This window comes from Anolis sagrei, chromosome 4, assembly GCF_037176765.1.
Source record: "Anolis sagrei isolate rAnoSag1 chromosome 4, rAnoSag1.mat, whole genome shotgun sequence".
Taxonomy (NCBI): domain Eukaryota; kingdom Metazoa; phylum Chordata; class Lepidosauria; order Squamata; family Dactyloidae; genus Anolis; species Anolis sagrei.
In genome coordinates, this window is record NC_090024.1 from 86,529,952 (window position 1) to 86,549,697 (window position 19,746).

Consider the following 19,746-nt stretch of genomic DNA (forward strand, 5'->3'; position numbering starts at 1 on the left):
ATAAACAGTCCACCACACTTTTTCATGATGAAAGAACTTCACACTAAATAGCTAAATGTCATTTGATTAACCAGATTGAAATCATTTGTCTGCAAATCATACTGCTAATACCTCTACAGTAGTTTGAAATTCATTGGGACCTACTAGAGATTTCTCTCCTTCCTGTACATCTCATAATTCTCAGTTTGTGACATTATCTTGATTACTCCATCCACGTGTCAAATCTAAATAGCACTGGTTATTCTCTTTCCCAAGATAGTCACCAAAGCCTATGATTTTGAACTGCTGTAATAAATCTTTTAACTCTGACTGTCATTTAGTGGTCAACATTCACAGTCAATGTGAGAGGTTGAATGCACAGTTTATCTTGTCTATTTCAAATAATAAGTTGCTGCGACCCCAATAGACAATACAGCACAAGAATATGTGTGTATGTGTCTAAGTTAACCACTGCTGTTAAGAGTAAAACTAATTCAAGTTTTCCACCTAACTATCTTATAAATGAAGCAGTTAGTCAATAACCTCCTATTTATAGTGTTTTTGCACAACCTGTATAAGAAAATCCTAAAGGTAGATTCCAAATGGACACACAAACCATAACACCTATCATAATGATAAACACAATATTAAAAAAAATAGAAAAACATTTAAACAGAATCAAATCTCTACTGAAAATAAGAACAGCAAAAGAAAATCTAATAATCTAATGGAGGCAAAAAGACTTTTTTTTACCAGTCACATGGAAGTCCATAAGATCAGATGGACTTCTCTGAGGAAAAGGTTCCTTACCAATGACATTGCCACAGAAAAAAGTATTATCCTGAGGTACTGCTCTTTAATTCACAAAGCCTCAGCTGAAAGGTCTTTGAATATCTTTAACAATTCAGTAGTTTCATGCAGAAGTAGGTGGTCATTTGGAACAATTCTTCTTCCTGTTGCTTTTCTTTCTTTCTTTCCCACCACAAAAACAAATTCAGCAAGCACTGCAGAATGCAAACAATGGATGCAGGATATTTAACTCCAAGTTAAAATAATTACAGATGCTGCTTAAAGGTGCACGGGACTCCATACTAGAAAAAAATAGTGATGCCATTAATATAGAGCAGAAGTCCATATTTTCAGAAGTGGAGGAGGGTGGAGTTGTACTTATTGACTTTAGGTTCATCCAGTTCTTCAAACGAATTAATGGGTTTTTTAAAAAATTTCCAGAATGCCATTAGGCTGTAGCAACTGTAATATTCCTGGAATGACATTTCTTTCTTCAATCCTTTGAATAATTGAATTAACCCAAAGAGAACTACATCCAGAAAAGGTGATACATTTGATCCACAGCTCCTCAAAGCAAATTTTCATCCAATATGGAAACAAGCGCTGGTTGAGTTGCTTTTGAGTTATGAAGAATTGCCTCTAAAATGATCCACAGCATTCAATAAAAAAATTATTACAAGGATTGTATAATCCACATGTCAATAAAAAATTAAATTTTCTTTGAACCGAAAGCTTTCAATTTGCCAGTTCCTGGTTCTATTCCCAAACAAGAAAGTGTACATGTGATTTCCAACAACATCCAATAATTGAAATTTGTATTCCTTTTTATGGTTTCCTTATACTTCTGCAGGAAGGTAACAGTGCTCCTAGCAGTTCGAAAACATGCAAATGTAAGTAGATCAATAGGTAACAGTGCTCCATGCAGTCATGCCAGCCACATGACCTTGGAGGTGTCTACGGGCAACTCCGGCTCTTTGGTTTAGAAATGGAGATGAGCACCAACCCCCAGAGTCAGACATGAGTAGACTTAATGTCAGGAAAAACCTTTATCTTTATCTTATACTTCCATAAAATGTAATTAAAACCCATAAACCTTTCTTTTAAAAAAAAATTATGTAGACTCAAGGCAGTACTAACACTTCCAACTCTCATGGATAAAGCCAACCAATACCCAAAGAAAGGAGCATGAGAGTCCCTAATTCATTTAATACTGTATATTAGTAATTATCAATTAATCATTTCATAATTCAGTACCAAGTCAGCACTTAATATTCCAGTTAAATATTTCTATCCAACTCTTTATAACCAGAATCAAACCCAGTTCTCTTCCACATGAAACTTGGCATGAAGATTATCAATCAACTTTAACATTACTGATCACACATATTATATCAGAATATTTCAAGAGTGAATATTTATCAATAGCAATAAAATATATAATATGAATACATTTTACAGGGTGCTTTCAAATAAGAGTTGAAATGCTTTTGAAAATAAAGTTTCCATACTAAGATATAACATAAATCACGTGCTTGGTCAACAAGCTTCACTCAAAACCATTTACAATCCTATGCACACCTATTTAGAAGCCCCACTAAGCTCTGTAGGATTTAAGTATGCTTAGGACTGCTACTGAAGTTAACATTTCAAAGTCAAAATCCAAATTATAGCTAAATGGCATAATTTATAGCACTTTGTCTATATTTACAACTTTAAATACTTTCCCCAGCCAATGACTTTTCCCAATCAATCCAGCATAGTTAAGCCGCCACATACCAGTATAAGGAATGAATGCTAACAATGAGCACCATGCACCTTGATCACATCTAGCTAAATCAAAGACAACTTGGTCATCACCCTCAACAGGTAACTCAAAACCATAGAGATTGCCTTTTGGATGGCAGAGTTGTGACTCTTCAAATCTGAAACTTGCCCAATAGCATTCTAACTTATTTGGCTTAGGAACAGTATGAAATAATGAAGGCCTAAGTACATCTATTGAACCTGGTCACAGAACTATTTCTTACTATGAGGGCTCCAGCAAGATTTAGTTTATCTTATACACTGAAGGCAGCCAACTCTTCACAACCACTAACCATGACCCATCACCCTTATAATTGAAAACTGTTGCCCAAAACTTTACAGCAGCTAACTCGCTCAAAGCATTCATAGTACATGTTCTCTTCAGATGGATGAAAAAGGTATGTTCTCAAATTGTAAGAAGTTGTTCTAGTTGTACTGGCAATGTGCTAAAAGTACAATCTGACACATGTTTATTCAAAAGGAAGGCCCATGGTGTTTAACAGGGATCACCCACACTGTGTTCAATATTATAGGCCAAGCTTTATAGGCTTTGTTCAAGATACTTCAATGGTTCTACGATTCCAGGTTCAGCAATCTAAGACAACACAGATGTACAGTGGACACCTATTGAAATGTGTACAGTATAACCTCCTTATCCATGGCTTCAACATCCATGGCTTCACTTACGCATGCCTCAAAACAAACAAACAAAATAATCCCCCAGAAGTGTTTGTGGACCCCTCTAGATCAGTGGTTCTCAGTGGTTTGGCCTACAACTCCCAGAGATCCCAGCCAGTTTACTACTGTTAGGATTTCTGGGAGTTGAAGGCCCAAAACATCTGAGGACCAACATGTTCAGAACCGGGTGGCTGTGGGTTTTCAGGGCTGTATGGCCATGTTTCAGAAGCTTTCTCTCCTGACGTCTATGGCAGGCATCCTCAGAGGTTGTGAGAACCTCAGAGGTTGAGAACCACTGCTCTAGATCCTTGAGTGCTGTTCTATGGAATTCTTCCAATGCAAGTATTATCAAAACATAGGATCAGTGGTTGTTCGTGATTTTGAGTATCCATGTGGGTCTTGGAAGGCATCCCCTGTGGATACAGGGGTTGCACTGTACTTGCAGAAAGGTCAAGAAAACTATGGCTAAGCATGCTTCTCATGGCTCTTCCATCCCTTGGTGACATCTCCAAACCAGGAAGTTACATCCAAAAGAAATCCCAACGTGCTCCTGAAGGCATGAAGGATAGGAAACTGCCCACAGAAGTCCGGAAATCAAAGAAAGAGGAGTCACCTTCTTCTCAGCCAGAGAGGGAGAAGACCCCAATGGATGCCACTCAGTGGTTCAGACATTTGTCAAGAGTGAAGGGGGGGGGGGAAGCATGGCCATGTTTCAGAAGCTTTTTCTCCTGACGTCTATGGCAGGTATCCTCGGAGTTTGTGAGAACCCCAGAGGTTGAGAACCACTGCTCTAGATCCTTGAGTGCTGTTCTATGGCATTCTTCCAATGCAAGTATTATCAAAACATAGGATCAGTGGTTGTTCATGATTTTGAGTATCCATGTGGGTCTTGGAAGGCATCCCCTGTGGATACAGGGGTTGCACTGTACTTGAACAAGGGTCAAGAAAATTATGGCTAAGCATGCTTCTCATGGCTCTTCCATCCCTTGGTGAAATCTCCAAACCAGGAAGTTACATCCAAGAGGAATCCCAACGTGCTCCTGAAGGCATGAGGGATAGGAAACTGGCCACAGTAGACCGGAAATCAAAGAAAGAAGTCACCTCCTTCTCAGCCAGAGAGAGAGAAGACCCCAATGGATGCCACTCAGTGGTTCAGCCATTTCTCAAGAGCAGATGGGGGGGGGGGAGCATGGCCATGTTTCATAAGCTTGCTCTCCTGGCGTCCTCAGAGTTTGTGAGAACTTCAGAGGTTGAGAACCACTGCTCTAGATCCTTGAGTGCTGTTCTATGGCATTCTACCAATACAAGTATTATCAAAACATAGGATTAGTGGTTGTTGTGGATACAGGGGTTGTACTACTGTACTTGCAGAAAGGTCAAGAAAACTATGGCCAAGCATGCTTCTCATGGCTCTTCCATCCCTTGGTGAAATCTCCAAACCAGGAAGTTACATCCAAGAGGAATCCCAACGTGCTCCTGAAGGCATGAGGGATAGGAAACTGCCCACAGAAGACCGGAAATCAAAGAAAGAGTCACCTCCTTCTCAGCCAGAGAGAGAGAAGACCCCAATGGATGCCACTCAGTAGTTCAGCCATTTCTCAAGAGCGGAGGAGGGGAAAGCAATGACGTTGACGTCTCAAGTACACTTTGGGGGAAGAGGGACAAAACACCAATCCAAAACTTAGGATGTGGAGGCGCCTCAGTTGGGTGTTGTGTTTTGCATCCACTCTAGAAGGGGGTCAGAAATGGAGATCCAACAAGAGTGGGGATTGGGGGGAGGGGGGAGAAATAGAGAGAGCTGTCCTTCTTGCCCTCCCAGTAGAGGACAGGGCTTGCTTTGGCACGCACACACGCCCCTTATTTTGTGCACACAACCGACTTTGGTGTGCAAAAAAAAGAAAAGAAAGAAGAGTGCGAGAGCGAGGGCTGTCAGCGCCTCTTGGCTTGGCCACCACCTTCTCCTCGTGGCGAGACCAGAAGAGGAGGAGGAGGAGGAGAGGAAGGCTTGGGCTGGCTGGCTGTGGAGTTGGATTAGAAGAAGAAGAGTGGCAGAGGAAGCCAACGGGCAGCACTTTGCCGCCGCCTCCTCCTCCTCCTCCAGTCCTATTTCCGTCCTCCTCCCTGAAAGAAAGAGAGAGAGAGAGAGCAAACTGGGGGAGGGCGCCCAGAGAGGGGCGTAATTTGGAAGCACACAAGCAGCACACGCACCTAGGCCGAGGGAGAGGGGGAAGGGAGGGGGAAGGGAGAGAGAGGGGCCCGAAAGCAGGCGGCAAGGCTGTTACCTCATAGAGTTCCTCGGAAGCCATGCCTCCCAAGGTGGAGGAGTTGGGCGCGGGTTTGGAGAGACTTTTGTCTCACTTGAGGGGAAGAGGGAGGGAGGGAGGTGGGGCCTCGGCTCCCACTCCTCGCTCGCCACGGCGCTCCTCCTCCTCCTCCTCTTCAGCCCGAGGTGCCGCTCTCCTCTTCCTCGCCGTCCTTCTCCCTCTGGTGCTGCCTCGGCTGCTGCTCCTTGTGGTGGTGGTGCTCGTGCGCAGAACAAGCTGCGCAGTGGGGCTCCCTCAGCTCCCTCCCGCACTCACACTCGCACTCACTCTCGCTGGAAAGGGAGGAAGAGGCGACGATCCCTCTCCTCCTCCTCCTCCTCGGTGCCTGGCTCCTTCCTTCCTTCCCTCCTTCCTTCTAGGCTGGCCAATCGAGCGCCGAGCTCGCGCCCCACGGCTCTAGCAGCACCGCCACCCTCCTCCTCTTCTTCTTCCTCCTCCTCCTCTTCCTCCTCCCCCTCCCCTCCTTTGATCGCCCATTGTCTCCTCAGCTGAGCGGCGGCGCGAGGGGGCGGCCGCGATTGGGCCAATGGCCGCCGGGAGGGGAAAAAGGGGAGGAGCCACCAAGGAAATAGGGAGGAGGGGCGCCAGGAGGAGGGGGGGGCGAGGCCACCCTGCGCCTCGTGGGAGGAAGTGGTGGAGCCTGGCAGCCATGTTGGAAGGAAGGGCTGGGCCCCCATTGGCCAAGGAAAATGGGGCTTCCCAAACTTCTTCTCAAGGGGCAACTGGACCCACCTCCCAGGCATGCTTGGCCACCATTCCTTCAAGTCCCCATTGGCTAACCTTCTTCTTCCATTGGTGGCCCAACTTGATGTCCTTCACCATTTCACCAGCATTTCTCATCTCCTCTTCTTCCTCATCTTCTCCTGCCTGGTCTTCATCCATTTCATCAACATTTCCCATCTCCATGTCTCTTTTTCTTCTTCCATTCCACCATTAATTAACACTAATTTCTTATCTCCATGTCACCTCTTCTTGGTCTATCTCCATGTTCTCCTTCCTGGTCTTCTTCTCCTTCCTGGTTTTCATCCATTTCATCAACATTTCCCATCTCCATGTCTCCTCTTCTTCTTCCATTCCACCATTAATTAACACTAATTTCTTATCTCCATGTCGCCTCTTCTTCCTCATTTTCTCCTGCCTGGTTTTCATCCATTTCATCAACATTCCCCATCTCCATGTCTCCTCTTCCTCCTCCATTAATTAACACTAATTTCTCATCTCCATGTCGCCTCTTCTTCTCCTGCCTGGTCTTCATCCATTTCATCAACATTTCCCATCTCCATGTCTCCTCATCTTCCTCCATTAATTAACACTAATTTTTCATCTCCATGTCATCTCTTCTTCCTCATCTTCTCCTTCCTGGTCTTAATCCATTTCATCAACATTTCCCATCTCCATGTCTCCTCTTCTTCCTCCATTAATTAACACTAATTTTTCATCTCCATGTCGCCTCTTCTTCCTCATCTTCTCCTGCCTGGTCTTCATCCATTTCATCAACATTTCCCATTTCCATGTCTCCTCTTTTTCCTCCATTCCACCATTAATTAACACTAATTTCTCATCTCTGTGTCTCTTTTTCCTTATCTTCTTCCTGGTCTTCATTCATTTTACCATCATTTCTCATTTCCATGTCTCTTCTTCCTCATCTTCTCCTTCCTGGTCTTCATCCATTTCATCAACATTTCCCATCTCCATGTCTCCTCTTCTTCCTCCATTCCACCATTAATTAATACTAATTTCTCATCTCCATGTCTCTTCCTCATCTTCTTCCTGGTCTTCATCCGTTTTACCATCTTTTCTCATCTCCATTTCTCCCCTTCTTCATCATCCTCTCCTTCCTAGTCTCTATCCATTTCACCATCATTTCTCATCTCCATTTCTCCCCTTCTTCCCGATCCTTTCATTCCAGGTCGTCATATATTTCACCATTATTTAACACTAATTTTGCATCTCCATGTCTCTTCTTCTTCCTCATCCTCTCCCTCCTGGTTTCCATCAACTTCACCATTGTTAACACCTCTATGTATAATCTTCCCCATCTTCTCCTGCCTGGTCTTCATCCATTTCACCATCATTTCTCATCTCCATTTCTCCTCTTCTTCTCCATCCTTTCCTTCCTTGTCTTCATCCATTTTGCCATCATTTAACATTCATTTCTAATCTCCATGTTTCTTCTTCTTCCTCATCCTCTCCCTCCTGATCTCCATCCACTTCACCATCATTAACACCTCTATGTATCCTCTTTCCCCCCATCTTCTCCAGCCTGGTCTTCATCTATTTCACCATCATTTCTCATCTCCATGTCTCCGCTTCTTCCTCATTTTCTCCTGCCTGGTCTTCATCCATTTCACCATCATTTAACACTTATATCTCATCTCCATGTCTCCTCTTCTTCCTCATCCTCTCCTGCCTGGTCTTTGTCCATTTCACTATCATTTAACACTCATATCTCATCTCCATGTTTCCTCTTGCTCAGCCTCTCCTTTTAAACCTGCCTTTCAATTCCTCCGATCCAGCTTGGATCCATCCTAATCCATCTCTGGCAAATGGTGACCAGCATAAGTTCATCCTTTCCATCTGTTTATTTGCCTGTCCTTTTTTCCATTTCAAATTTCTCATTTGCCTAGCTTTCTCACATTTCATGGTTTTATCTCTCACAGGTTCTATTTCACTATCTTTATTCTCTCCATCAATGCATCAACAGTTGTTTACATGCTTCATTTACTATCCTGTCCCTTTGCCTTGACCATCCATATGGTCTCCCTGGCTACTTGGATTTTGCACATTCAGACTGTCATTCCCATCCATTTGCAATCTCCCAAAATTTTTATATTTCATCCTGTACTCCTTTTCCCTCCATTAAACTTCTACATATCCAATTATCTCTATCAGTTCATCAATCTAGCATTTCCATTATTAGTAACCTTAGAAGTATTCCCTACTCAACACCTTTTTTAGTTTTCCCGATTAGTCTTCTCATTCATCTTTACCTTTATTGCTTTCACCTATTTCTATTTTATTGTGCTTCCTGATCTCTTCCACTGTCCATCCACTCCCATTTATTTTATGACCCATTCATCCTTAGTTTCCGTCTGTCCACATCTTTGCCTATTTGTTGTTGTTGTTCATTCGTTCAGTCGTTTCCAACTCTTCGTGACCTCATGGACCAGCTTACGCCAGAGCTCCCTGTCTGCCGTCACCACCCCCAGCTCCTTCAAGGTCAATCCAGTCACTTCAAGGATCCCATCCATCCATCTTGCCCTTGGTCGGCCCCTCTTCCTTTTTCCTTCAATTTTCCCCAGCATAATTATCTTCTCTAAGCTTTCCTGTCTCCTCATGATGTGGTCAAAATACTTCAGCTTTGTCTCTAATATCCTTCCCTCCAATGACCAGTCAGGCTTTATTTCCTGACGTATGGACTGGTTGGATGTTCTTGCTGTCCAAGACACTCTCAAAACTTTCCTCCAACACCACAGTTCAAAAGCATCTGTCTTCCTTCGCTCAGCCTTCCCTATGGTCCAGCTCTCACATCCGTAGGTGACTATGGAGAATACCATTGCTTTAACTATGCGGATCTTTGTTGCCAGTGTGATGTCTCTACTCTTCACTATTTTATCAAGATTGGTCATTGCTCTCTTCCCAAGAAGTAAGCATCTCCTGATTTCCTGGCTGCAGTCTGCGTCTGCAGTAATCTTTGCACCTAGAAATACAAAGTCTGTCACTGCCTCTACGTTTCCCCCCTGTATATCCCAGTTGTCAATCATTCTTGTTGCCATAATCTTGGTTTTTTTTATGTCTAACTGCAACCCAGCTTTTGCGTTTTCTTCTTTCACCTTTGCCTATTTACCAATTTTGTTTTACTAAATTCCTGAGTTATTTTATCAATTTATCAAAATATCAATTGGCTATGTAGGGATTTATTGTCACAGAAACAAAATGCTAGCAGACAATTTGAGCAAGAAGAAATTCATACAACAGCAGGAAAATTCATGAATGGCTTCCTAGAAAATGTCTTCAGATCCAGCAGAATAAAATTAATTAAATATTTCCTCTAAAGTGTGGCTTCCTCTCAGGGCAAAATATAGTTACAGAATCAAGACCCAGTCAACTATGGACAGCAGCATCAAGTGATGTTTGACATACATTCAAAAATACTCAGACAATATAAAGTTAATGTATCATAATTTCTCATACACCTAAAATCAGGATTTTAAGAAGGAAGTCAATTTACAAAAAAATGAAAGTATGTTTACCTGGAAAGAAAATACAAAGAACTGATTTTCAGATTTGTAGAGTATGGGAACATCGAACAAGACAAAATGCATCTCAGGATTACTTCACTTCTTCTGCAGCTAGGATTTTAAAACAAAGTACTGTAGGTTGTTTACATTTGCAGAATCCATGGATGGGCAAAGCTTATTGACACCAATTTCTGCAGCACTGAATATGTTCTCAGAAGAGATTTAAATGGATGGATTACAAAGTAGGGGTTTTTTTTTTTTTTGGTTTATGTCAGACTGGGAAGTAGTGAATTTGTTTCCTAACAGGTGAATCACCAAAGTCGTAATTTTGCTCATTATTGTATATTCAGTTTCATTTTGCATGGTCAGTCTTAGCTATGACTCTTGTAGAAGATGCAGACATTTCAGAAGTTTCATTGACTATTTCTGGGTTATAAATTATGGTTAGAGAAAAAAAAAACCTTTGCCCAAAAAGGGATATATATATATATATATATATATATATATATATATATATATATATATTCTTTCTTGGTAAAACAGTTTGGTTGACCAATATTGTCTTTTGTACGAAATGTCTTGAGATTATGAGATACACTCAGATTGAGCATTCAACAATGATATCAAAAGCAGATGCTTTCTTTTCTTTTTTTGAGGTTTCATGTGCTCATCCTCTCTTAAGTTACCTATGTTGCTTTAAACACTGAAGTATATCCTGGATGACTGTCAGAAATATTCAAACTATTCAACACATTAGCATTATGAAATATCAATTATTTTATCAAAACTAGTGCTCTAATGGCATTCTCAATCAAGTTCCACTCTAATAAAGAAAAGTTCAGGAGAGGTTTCTCAACAAGGAACGTAAATTAGATCAACAATATATGTAGCATGAAAATATCTAGCATTATACAAGTAGAGTTCCATGTTGTGATCAAGTCCACTAGCAGTGTTCTCATAGCACAATCTTTATATTTACTAAAACTAGAACATCTCTGTATAACCTATTGGAAACAAAAATTCCCGGTGACTTGCAAGACTACATAGCCAAAGTTACATAAAGTTTGTTATCATTTCTCTGCAGCGTATCACATTTTATATTTCCAGATTTTGATTGTATTCATTGTTGTGCACTATCCAATCAACTTGCTAGCTCTCTCCCAGTTTTCTGCCATCTCTTAATACCATACTTGTGAACACTTTATGTTATCATCACTTTCTTCATCTAAAGTGTTACACTACAGAAGTACTACTTGTGATCTAGGCCCCTTTCACACAGTTGAATAAAATCCCACATTTTCTGCTTTGAATTGGAATATATAGCAGTGTGGACTCAGATAACTCAGTTCAAAGCAGATATTGTGGGATTTTCTGCCTTGATATTCTGGGCCCCCTTCCACACAGCTGAATAAAATCCCAAATTATCTGGTTTGAACTGAAATGTGACCGTGTGGACTCAGATAACCTAGTTCAAAGCAGATATTGTGAGATTTTCTGCCTTGATATTCTGGATTATATGGCTGTGTGGAAGGGCCCTCTGTTATATGGCTGTGTGGAAGGCCCCCTAGTCAATTATTCTTTATTGTTGTTGTGTGTCCTTAAGTAATTTCCATCTTATGACCACCCTAAAGCACAGGGTTTTCTTAGCAAGATTTTTGAAAATCTTTCCTTTACTTTCCTCTGAGGCTATGGGCCCTTCCACACAGCCATATAACCCAGAATATCAAGGCACAAAATCCCACATTATGTGCTTTGAACTGGAATATATGCAGTGTGGAGTCAGATAACTCAGGTCAAAGCAGATAATGTGCTGGGATTTTCTGCCTTGATATTCTGGGTTATAGGGCTGTATGGAAGGACCCTGAGAGTACCTTGACCAAGTCATCTGGTAGGTCTTCATGACTAGATGGGGATTCAAACCCCGGTCTCCAGAGTCCTAGAGCCCTTCCAATCAGCCCTATAACCCAAAATATCAAGGCAGAAAATCCTACAATATCTGCTTTGAATTGGGTTATCTGAGTCCACACTCAGATAATGTGGGATTTTCTGCCTTGATATTCTGGGATATAGGGCTTTGTGGAAGGGCCCTTAGTCCAACACTTAAACTCCTACAATACATTGGCTGTTACAGTGACTGGTGATCCCCAGATAACCATGACTGAGGTCCCTTCCACACTGCCCTATATTCCAGTATCTGGTCCCAGATTATCTGCTTTAAACTGGATTGTATGAGTCTTCACTGCCAGATAACCTGACACAAACCGATAATCTGGGGTCAAATCCTGGAATATAGGAGCAGTGTGGAAGGGGTCTGCCTAAGAAGATATCTATGTAATTTGCTAATACCAACTCTTAGAAGTTTACTGGTAGCTAGATGTTCACAACCCTGGTTTCAAATGTGACTTTAAAAAACTGAAATGCTTTTGCTGCATAAATATTTTTAAATTTGCCTACTATCAAGAAAGTAAGAAAATTATATTATTTGTTGGAAAAAAAAGTTCTCAACATTTTACTTAAAAAACATAAGCATGCCCTGACACTGAAACAGTGAATATCCTAAGAACATTTTATAATTGAAGACAAATGATATTTGTTATTTGAGAACACCTTTACTTTATTTTTCTCAAAACAGTTAAAAATGATGGTGCTGGGTTTTGTTACCAAAAGTGAGAGAAAACCAATTCACACCAGTTCATTCTGTAAGTAACATGTACTATATTAAGCCAAGTTTCACTATAATACTAGTGGGCCTTATATCCATTTCACCAACTTGTATGTTTATCACCAGTATTTTAAGTAGAATGAACCAGTTTTAAAAATCTCTAAAATTACAACAGCAAAACAGCAGAGAGGAAACAACCAGGCACATCTTAACACCTCTCAGCAAGAGATTTTCCCAGGCTCAGCCAGGCCTTCAAATGCTAATGAAGGTGGCCAGTTGAAACATTCACACCTAGCTCCAGCAGAGAAAAGCTCTATGCCCCACCCCAGCCATTCCACAGATATATAAACCCATTGTCCTAATTCCAACAGACCTCACTACCTCTGAGGATGCTTGCCATAGATACAGGCGAAACGTCAGGAGAAATGCCTCTATAGCCCGAAAAAACCCACAAGAACCTAATGAACCAGTTTCTCGTAATGTGCATTTAAAATGTTGCTTAAGAGAGAATTGACAATTTGATATATGGTGAGTTGAGCTGGAAATATTACCATTTTACTTATCATTGGCTGTAAGTGAAGCAGTAAACATGGCCAGTTTCCCTGACATCTCATACTGACTGGACCAGCCAAGATCCAAGGCATTGAAGCAGAGAGATGCAAACTTTGTAATTAAGACAGATTGGCTTAATTACATTTGCCTGCCTAATGAGAGCCAATTTTGACTGAGTCTATCAGTCAATATTTTGACTATTCATTTTAAAAGAAACCTGTCATTTCTTTAAAGACTTAGTGTATTCTCTTGATCATTAATCCTTATTGGCCTGAGACAAAGCCAAAACGCATATAACCAAACTGAACACATTTCCTCCCCCTGTATACCATTGCATCTACCATCATCTTTTATCTCTTCTCCTCTTATTTTCCCATATCATCTTTTGGATTGTCCAAGGACAAGAAATGTATTTTATTCTTACTTGGTCAAAGAGCGAGGTACATTTAACAGTGTAGTGTCTAGCCATCAAAAAATACTAACAGCAGGAAAATGTATTAGTTTATTCAGTGACAAGTGTGTCATGATATATGCTTCACGTCACTGCTAGATTTATGAATCTATTCACAAAAACAGGTGCTTGATTGTTGGACTACAACCCTAGAAACCAGAGTTTGATTCCCTGCTCTGTCATGGAAACCCATTGGATGGCCTTTACAAATCACACATCTTCAGCCCCAGAAAACCCTATGATAATAATCTTAGGGCCATGATTAGTCAAAAACAACTTGAAGGCACACAACAAGAAGAACAACTTGCAGCAAGAGAAATTATAAACAGCTATGTACAATTTGGGTCAAAGTGAAAATCTTTCCAAAACTTCAGAATTTGTAAACTATACATCTGCTGCAATTAGACTCATATTAATACTCAGTGGTTTTCAACCTTCCTAATGCCGCGACCCCCTAATACAGTTCTTCATGTTGTGGTGATTCCCAACCACAACATTATTTTCGTTGCTACTTCATAACTGTAATTTTGCTACTGTTATGAATCATAATGTTAATATCCAATATGCAAGATGTATTTTCATTCACTGGGCCAAATTTGGAAAAAAAATACCTGATATGCCCAAATCAAAATGGGGGGATTGATTTTGTTATTTGGGAGTTGTAGTTGCTGGGATTTATAGTTAACCTACAATCAAAGAGCATTCTGAACTCCACCAACGATGGAATTGAGCCAAACTTGGCACACACAACTCCCATGACCAACAGAAAACACAGGAAGGGTTTGGTGGGCATTGACCTTGACTTGTAGTTCACCTACATCCAGAGAGCACTGTGGACTCAAACATATGATGGATCTGGACCAAACTTGGCATAAATACTCAGTATGCCCAAATATGAACAGTGGTGGAGTTTGGGGAAAATAGACTTGACATTTGGAAGTTGTAGTTTCTGGGACTTATGCTTCACTTACAATCAAAGAGCATTCTGAACCCCACCAATAATAGAACTGGGCCAACCTTTCCACACAGAACCCCCATGACCAACAGAAAATACTGTGTTTTCTAATGGTTTTTGGCGACTCCTCTTGTAGACCCCTTTTGTCTCCCTCACTCTGACACCCCCTTGCGACCCCCCCCCCCGGAGTCTCAACCCTTAGGTTGAGAAACACTATTAACTGAACATCTCACTGCAGCATACTGACTATACTCCTGCTTAAACTGACATCTACCGACTCAACTGACTTCTAATTCAAACGGACTCCAACCTCCACTGACTTCTAACTGACTTAACTGACTCCAACTGACTTCTGATTCAAACGCATTCTAAAATGGAGTCTCACTCTGAACATTCTAAGATCTGGGTCACATGGCCTGTACTCCCACAACCTCTAAGGCAGGGGGCTGGATATGGCCCTCCAAGGTCATTTACCCGGCCCTCGCTCAGGGTCAACCTAAGTCTGAAACGACTTGAAAGCACACAACAACAACAATCCTATCTCATCAGTCAAAAGCAGGCCCACACTTCCCACTGAAATACTAATAAGTTTATATATCTTAAACTTATATATCTTAAACTCATTTTAATTATTGTATCATTTTAAAAAAAATTGCACTACCAATAAGATATGTGCAGTGTGCATAGGAATTAATTCATGTTTTTTTCAAATTATAATCCGGCCCTCCATCAGTTTGAGGGACGGTGACCTGGCCCTCTGTTTAAAAAGTTTGAGGACCCCTGCTCTAAGGGAAAAACTACATACCAATATATACATACAATATAATAAGCAATCTCAATTATATACATGACAAATAACTAGTACAGGAGGCTTGTAAGGTAAAGGTAAAGGTTTCCCTTGACATTAAGTCTAGTTGTATCCAACTATGAGGGATGTCGCTCATCTCCATTTCTAAGCCAAAGAGCCGGCATTGTTCATAGACACCTCCTAGGTCATGTGGTCAGCATGACTGTATGGAGTGCTGTAACCTTCCCACCGAAACGGTACCTACTCACATTTGCATGTTTTTGAACTGCTAGGTCGGCAGAAGCTAGGACTAACAGCGGAAACTCACCCTGCTTCCCGGATTTGAACCACCAACCTTTCAGTCAGTAAGCTCAGCAGCTCAGCGGTTTAACCCACTGTGCTGTCAGGGGGCCCAGGAGGCTTGTAGAAAGTTGGTTTTTCCAACACTTAGGGCCATGATTAGACAGGCTCCCACCTTGTCCTCCTTTCGGAGTCAACTAAAAACCTGGATTTTCCGGTGTGCTTTTGATTAAGCAGATCACCAGTAGCTTTCCTGTCCCTACTTGAAGTTCTGCACTTTACACCGGCCCGCACTTTACACCGGCATATGATCTACCTCAACATGTGTTATGACAGTATTTCCTGCCCAGTTTAGTGTCTTGTGGCACTTTCCTGTGCTCCTGTAAAAATGTATTACACTCATTGAATCTGTACCTCAGCTATGTTTCTTCCAGCCATATTGTTTTTATATTGCTTTCTATTGTGTTGTATTTGTTTTATCTGATATTTTAATTGGTTAAAGTGTTACTTGTGTGTTTTAATTGTAATCTTGGGCTTGTCCATTGTAACCCGCCCAAGTCCCCTAGGGGAGATGGTTGGCAGGGTATAAAAATAAAGTTATTATTATTATTATTATTATTATTATTATTATTATTATTATTGTCATGTCAGGAGCGACCTGAGAAACTGCAAGTCGCTTCTGGTGTGAGAGAATTGGCTGTCTGCAAGGATGTTGCCCAGGGGATGCCCGGATGTTTTGATGTTTTATCATCCTTGTGGGAGGCTTCTCTCATGTCCCTGCATGAGGAGCTGGAGCTGATAGAGAGAGCTCACCCGCCTCTCCCCAGATTCGAACCTGCGACCTGTCCTGCCGGCAAAGGGGTTTAACCCACTGCGCCACCGGGGGCTCCTATTATTATTATTATTATTATTATTAGTAAAAAACAACTTGAAGGCACATAACAACAAGAAGAACTTGCAGCAAGAGAAATTATAGATAGCCAAGTAGAATTCGACCCAAAGTGAAAATCTCTCCAAAACTTCAGAATCTCAAAGATAGTGGTTAAAATGAACTACATCTTGTACTCTTTTTCAGATTTAGGGGGACTTGGTATGGAGTCTTCTGACAGATCTTTTGTGTGCCAATAGGCTCTGGTACAATGGTGACAGAAGAGGACAATGGTAGTGACCGTAGTAAATGATGAGGACCAAGTATTCACAATGTAATTATCTGTGTGGACCACGGTCCATTTGGTGTGGATTGTGTCTTTGTTGGATCTGTGGCTGTGGGAGACATAATTTTATTCATTAGAATCTGCAATTTAAGACCACATATTATTGTGACGTCATTTTGCCTGATGTAGTAATAGAACATGAAAAATAGAACATAAAATAAGATATGAAAGGTACTACATCTGGGCTTTCATTCTTATTACTTTGCTCTTTATCATGCTCTTATTGGACCTTTCTGGCATATTAAACATTTATATTGCATTGCATAGTATCTCAAAGAGACACCAAGATTAGTTTTTTGGAGGGAGGGAATAATGCGCAAATCTATGTATATTTAATATTTTAGTTAAAAGATAAATTGTTAAGCAACTGAAACTTATTGAATTGGTTAATGTTCCTAATATTTCTGTAATCCCAGAATGCTACACTTCTACATGTTGGATTAAGTTTCTTTGAGTAGTGTGCTGTTGAATAAGCATGCATGGATTAAAATTGGCTTTGAGTCTATTTGTGCAAAATGTACAAGAAAAAAAGAATATGACACTACACTTGAACTTTAGACAACTAGCAGTAAAAATCAAAGACCCTCTTGATCTATTAATAAAAAATATTTGCAGTGAAAATTATCTTTCGGTTTGCGCATCAAAGAATTTCAAGAAAAACTGCTAAACCTTCAAGAAATGATGTGGGAGGGAAAATAATATACCATTACATGAAAGAAGAAAAATTTATCTGACAGGCTGATTGATTTTGAAGTTGCTGATATGAAATGTCCAAGTGAGTCTCAGAAGGGTTAGTGAATGAGTGATAGCGTAATAAAGTTGCCTCATATATTTTACTGTAGATCACATGTGAACAGTTCCTTGATATGTTGGGTATGTAGTATTTAAAGCAATCTTCTGTGACACTTAGGTGCACAATTGTCTCCTCTAATTCATGTTCCTTTAATAAAAAGCTGCCTTAAAATTTGAACAAAATCAGAAGCACAGCAGGATGGAAGAACTATTTCACCCATTGTGGTTTGGCCTCTTAAACTTGTCTCATCACAACTACTTTCCTCATTTACAGAAATGGTTCAGGATCATATATGTTCATATATAAAGACATATTATAAACTTCCATCCTAATCTGAGAGTCATAGAGACTAAACTAACCACAAAGACTGTCTAATCCAGCTTCCTATCATGCAGGGATACAAGCTATAATATTCCTGCAAAAAGGAGAAGCAGTCTATTCTACTGTTGAATAGGCATTGACGCCAGGAAGTCCTTCCTGTATTTAGGTGGAATTTTTTTTTGTTATTAGTTTTCATAGTTTTTAGAACAGCAGAGATCAAGCTTGTTACATCTTTTACATGATATCCCTTCAGATATTTACAGAAGATTCTCATGTCACTTAATAAACTTTTATTTGTATACCGCTCTATCTGCCCAAGGGGACTCCGCGCAGTTTTCAGCATAGGTAAAGTATTGCAATTACTAACACAAAATATACAAAATAATCACTATAAAACATAGACATAATACTATATAACAGTTGTACATACTTAAAATTAACGACCAGTTCAATACTAATTGCCATCGGGCTAGTTCAGCTTCCAATGGCCAGAATTCCAGAGTGGGCCTCAACGACTACAAGAGGGCTAGTATAACAAAGTAGACTGAGGCCCGGGGAGTGGGTAAAGTGCAAACATGGTCCTGCCCGGTGGCCAAGGTGGGACCTGGAGCTATTTATTTCCATGGCCTGGTGGGGGCAAGAGAGAGGGCCTTCTCAGTTATTGCCCCTTGGGTATGGAACTCCCTCTCTGGCTAGATTAGATCAGACCCCTCCCTCCTGCCCTTCAGAAAGATGGTAAAAAACTTGGCTGTGGCACTAAACTTTTGGGAAAGTGCAATAAGGCAACAATAGGAAACTTTACCCTGCTGACCGGATCCGGTATGGCTGATCTGAGATGGTTTTAAACAATTGATTTTAAAGTGGAGGTAATTGATTTTAGTGTTTGTTTGTTTGCTGCATTTGTATACAGCCTTTCTCAGCCTGTGGAAGACACAAGGCGGTTAACAGGGCAAAATTCAATGCTTACAATGTCATTAATACAATTAAAAACATAACATATAATAAAACCTAAACAATCAATAAAATATACATTCATAGTGTCTGCTTGTTAAAAACGTCCGGACTCATTATCTAGTCGTTCCATTTTCCTACGTCAGTCATTCTGCATTTGCAAACACTTGTTCAAAAAGCCACGTCTTGACTTTCCCCCCGGATATTTATGTATATTTATAGTTTATTTTATGTTCCAGCATTGAATGTTTGCCATACATATGTTGTGATCTGCCCTGAGTTCCCTTCAGGGCAAGAAGGGAGGAACAGAAATGTTTTAAATAAATAAATAAATTTCAGGTAGCTAGGTATTCCTGTGTGACCTGTCTACCTATTCTGGACCAGTTATTTGTTCTGCTTGTACCAAGTTAAAAACTATTGTACTTTTTGGAGAAAAGTAAGGTTGGACACACACCTCCCAGAACCTGATTCCAGATTGTCTGATTTGAACTGGATTATATAATTATATCCAACCTAAGGCCAAGTAAGGCTGAATATTTGTTGTTGTTGTTCATTCGTTCAGTCGCTTCCGACTCTTCATGACCTCATGGACCATTCCACGCCAGAGCTTCCTGTCAGCTGTCACCTCCCCCAGCTCCTTCAGAGTCAAGCCAGTCACTTCAAGGATACTATCCATCCATCTTGCCCTTGGTCGGCCCCTCTTCCTTTTTCCTTCCATTTTCCCCAGCACCATTGTCTTCTCTAAGCTTTCCTTTCTTCTCATGATATGGCCAAAGTACTTCATCTTTGCCTCTACTATCCTTCTCACCAATGAGCAGTCGGGCTTTATTTCCTGAAGTATGGACTGGTTGGATCTTCTCGCAGTCCAAGGCACTCTCAGAACTTTCCTCCAGCACTACAGTTCAAAAGCATCTATCTTCCTTCGCTCAGCCTTCCCTATGGTCCA

At 40.8% G+C, this 19,746-nt stretch overlaps 1 protein-coding gene across 1 annotated transcript in view; it reads right to left on the reverse strand.

Moving 5' to 3' along the window:
- The window catches only part of CDYL (chromodomain Y like), a 127,264-nt gene extending 121,163 nt beyond the window's left edge, over positions 1-6,101 (reverse strand). The window contains exon 1 of the mRNA XM_060774766.2: positions 5,532-6,101. Coding sequence (XP_060630749.1) covers positions 5,532-5,555 — 24 coding nt within the window. The 5' untranslated portion in view covers positions 5,556-6,101. The remainder of the gene's footprint in view (positions 1-5,531) is intronic.
- Between the last annotated feature and the right edge of the window lie 13,645 nt (positions 6,102-19,746).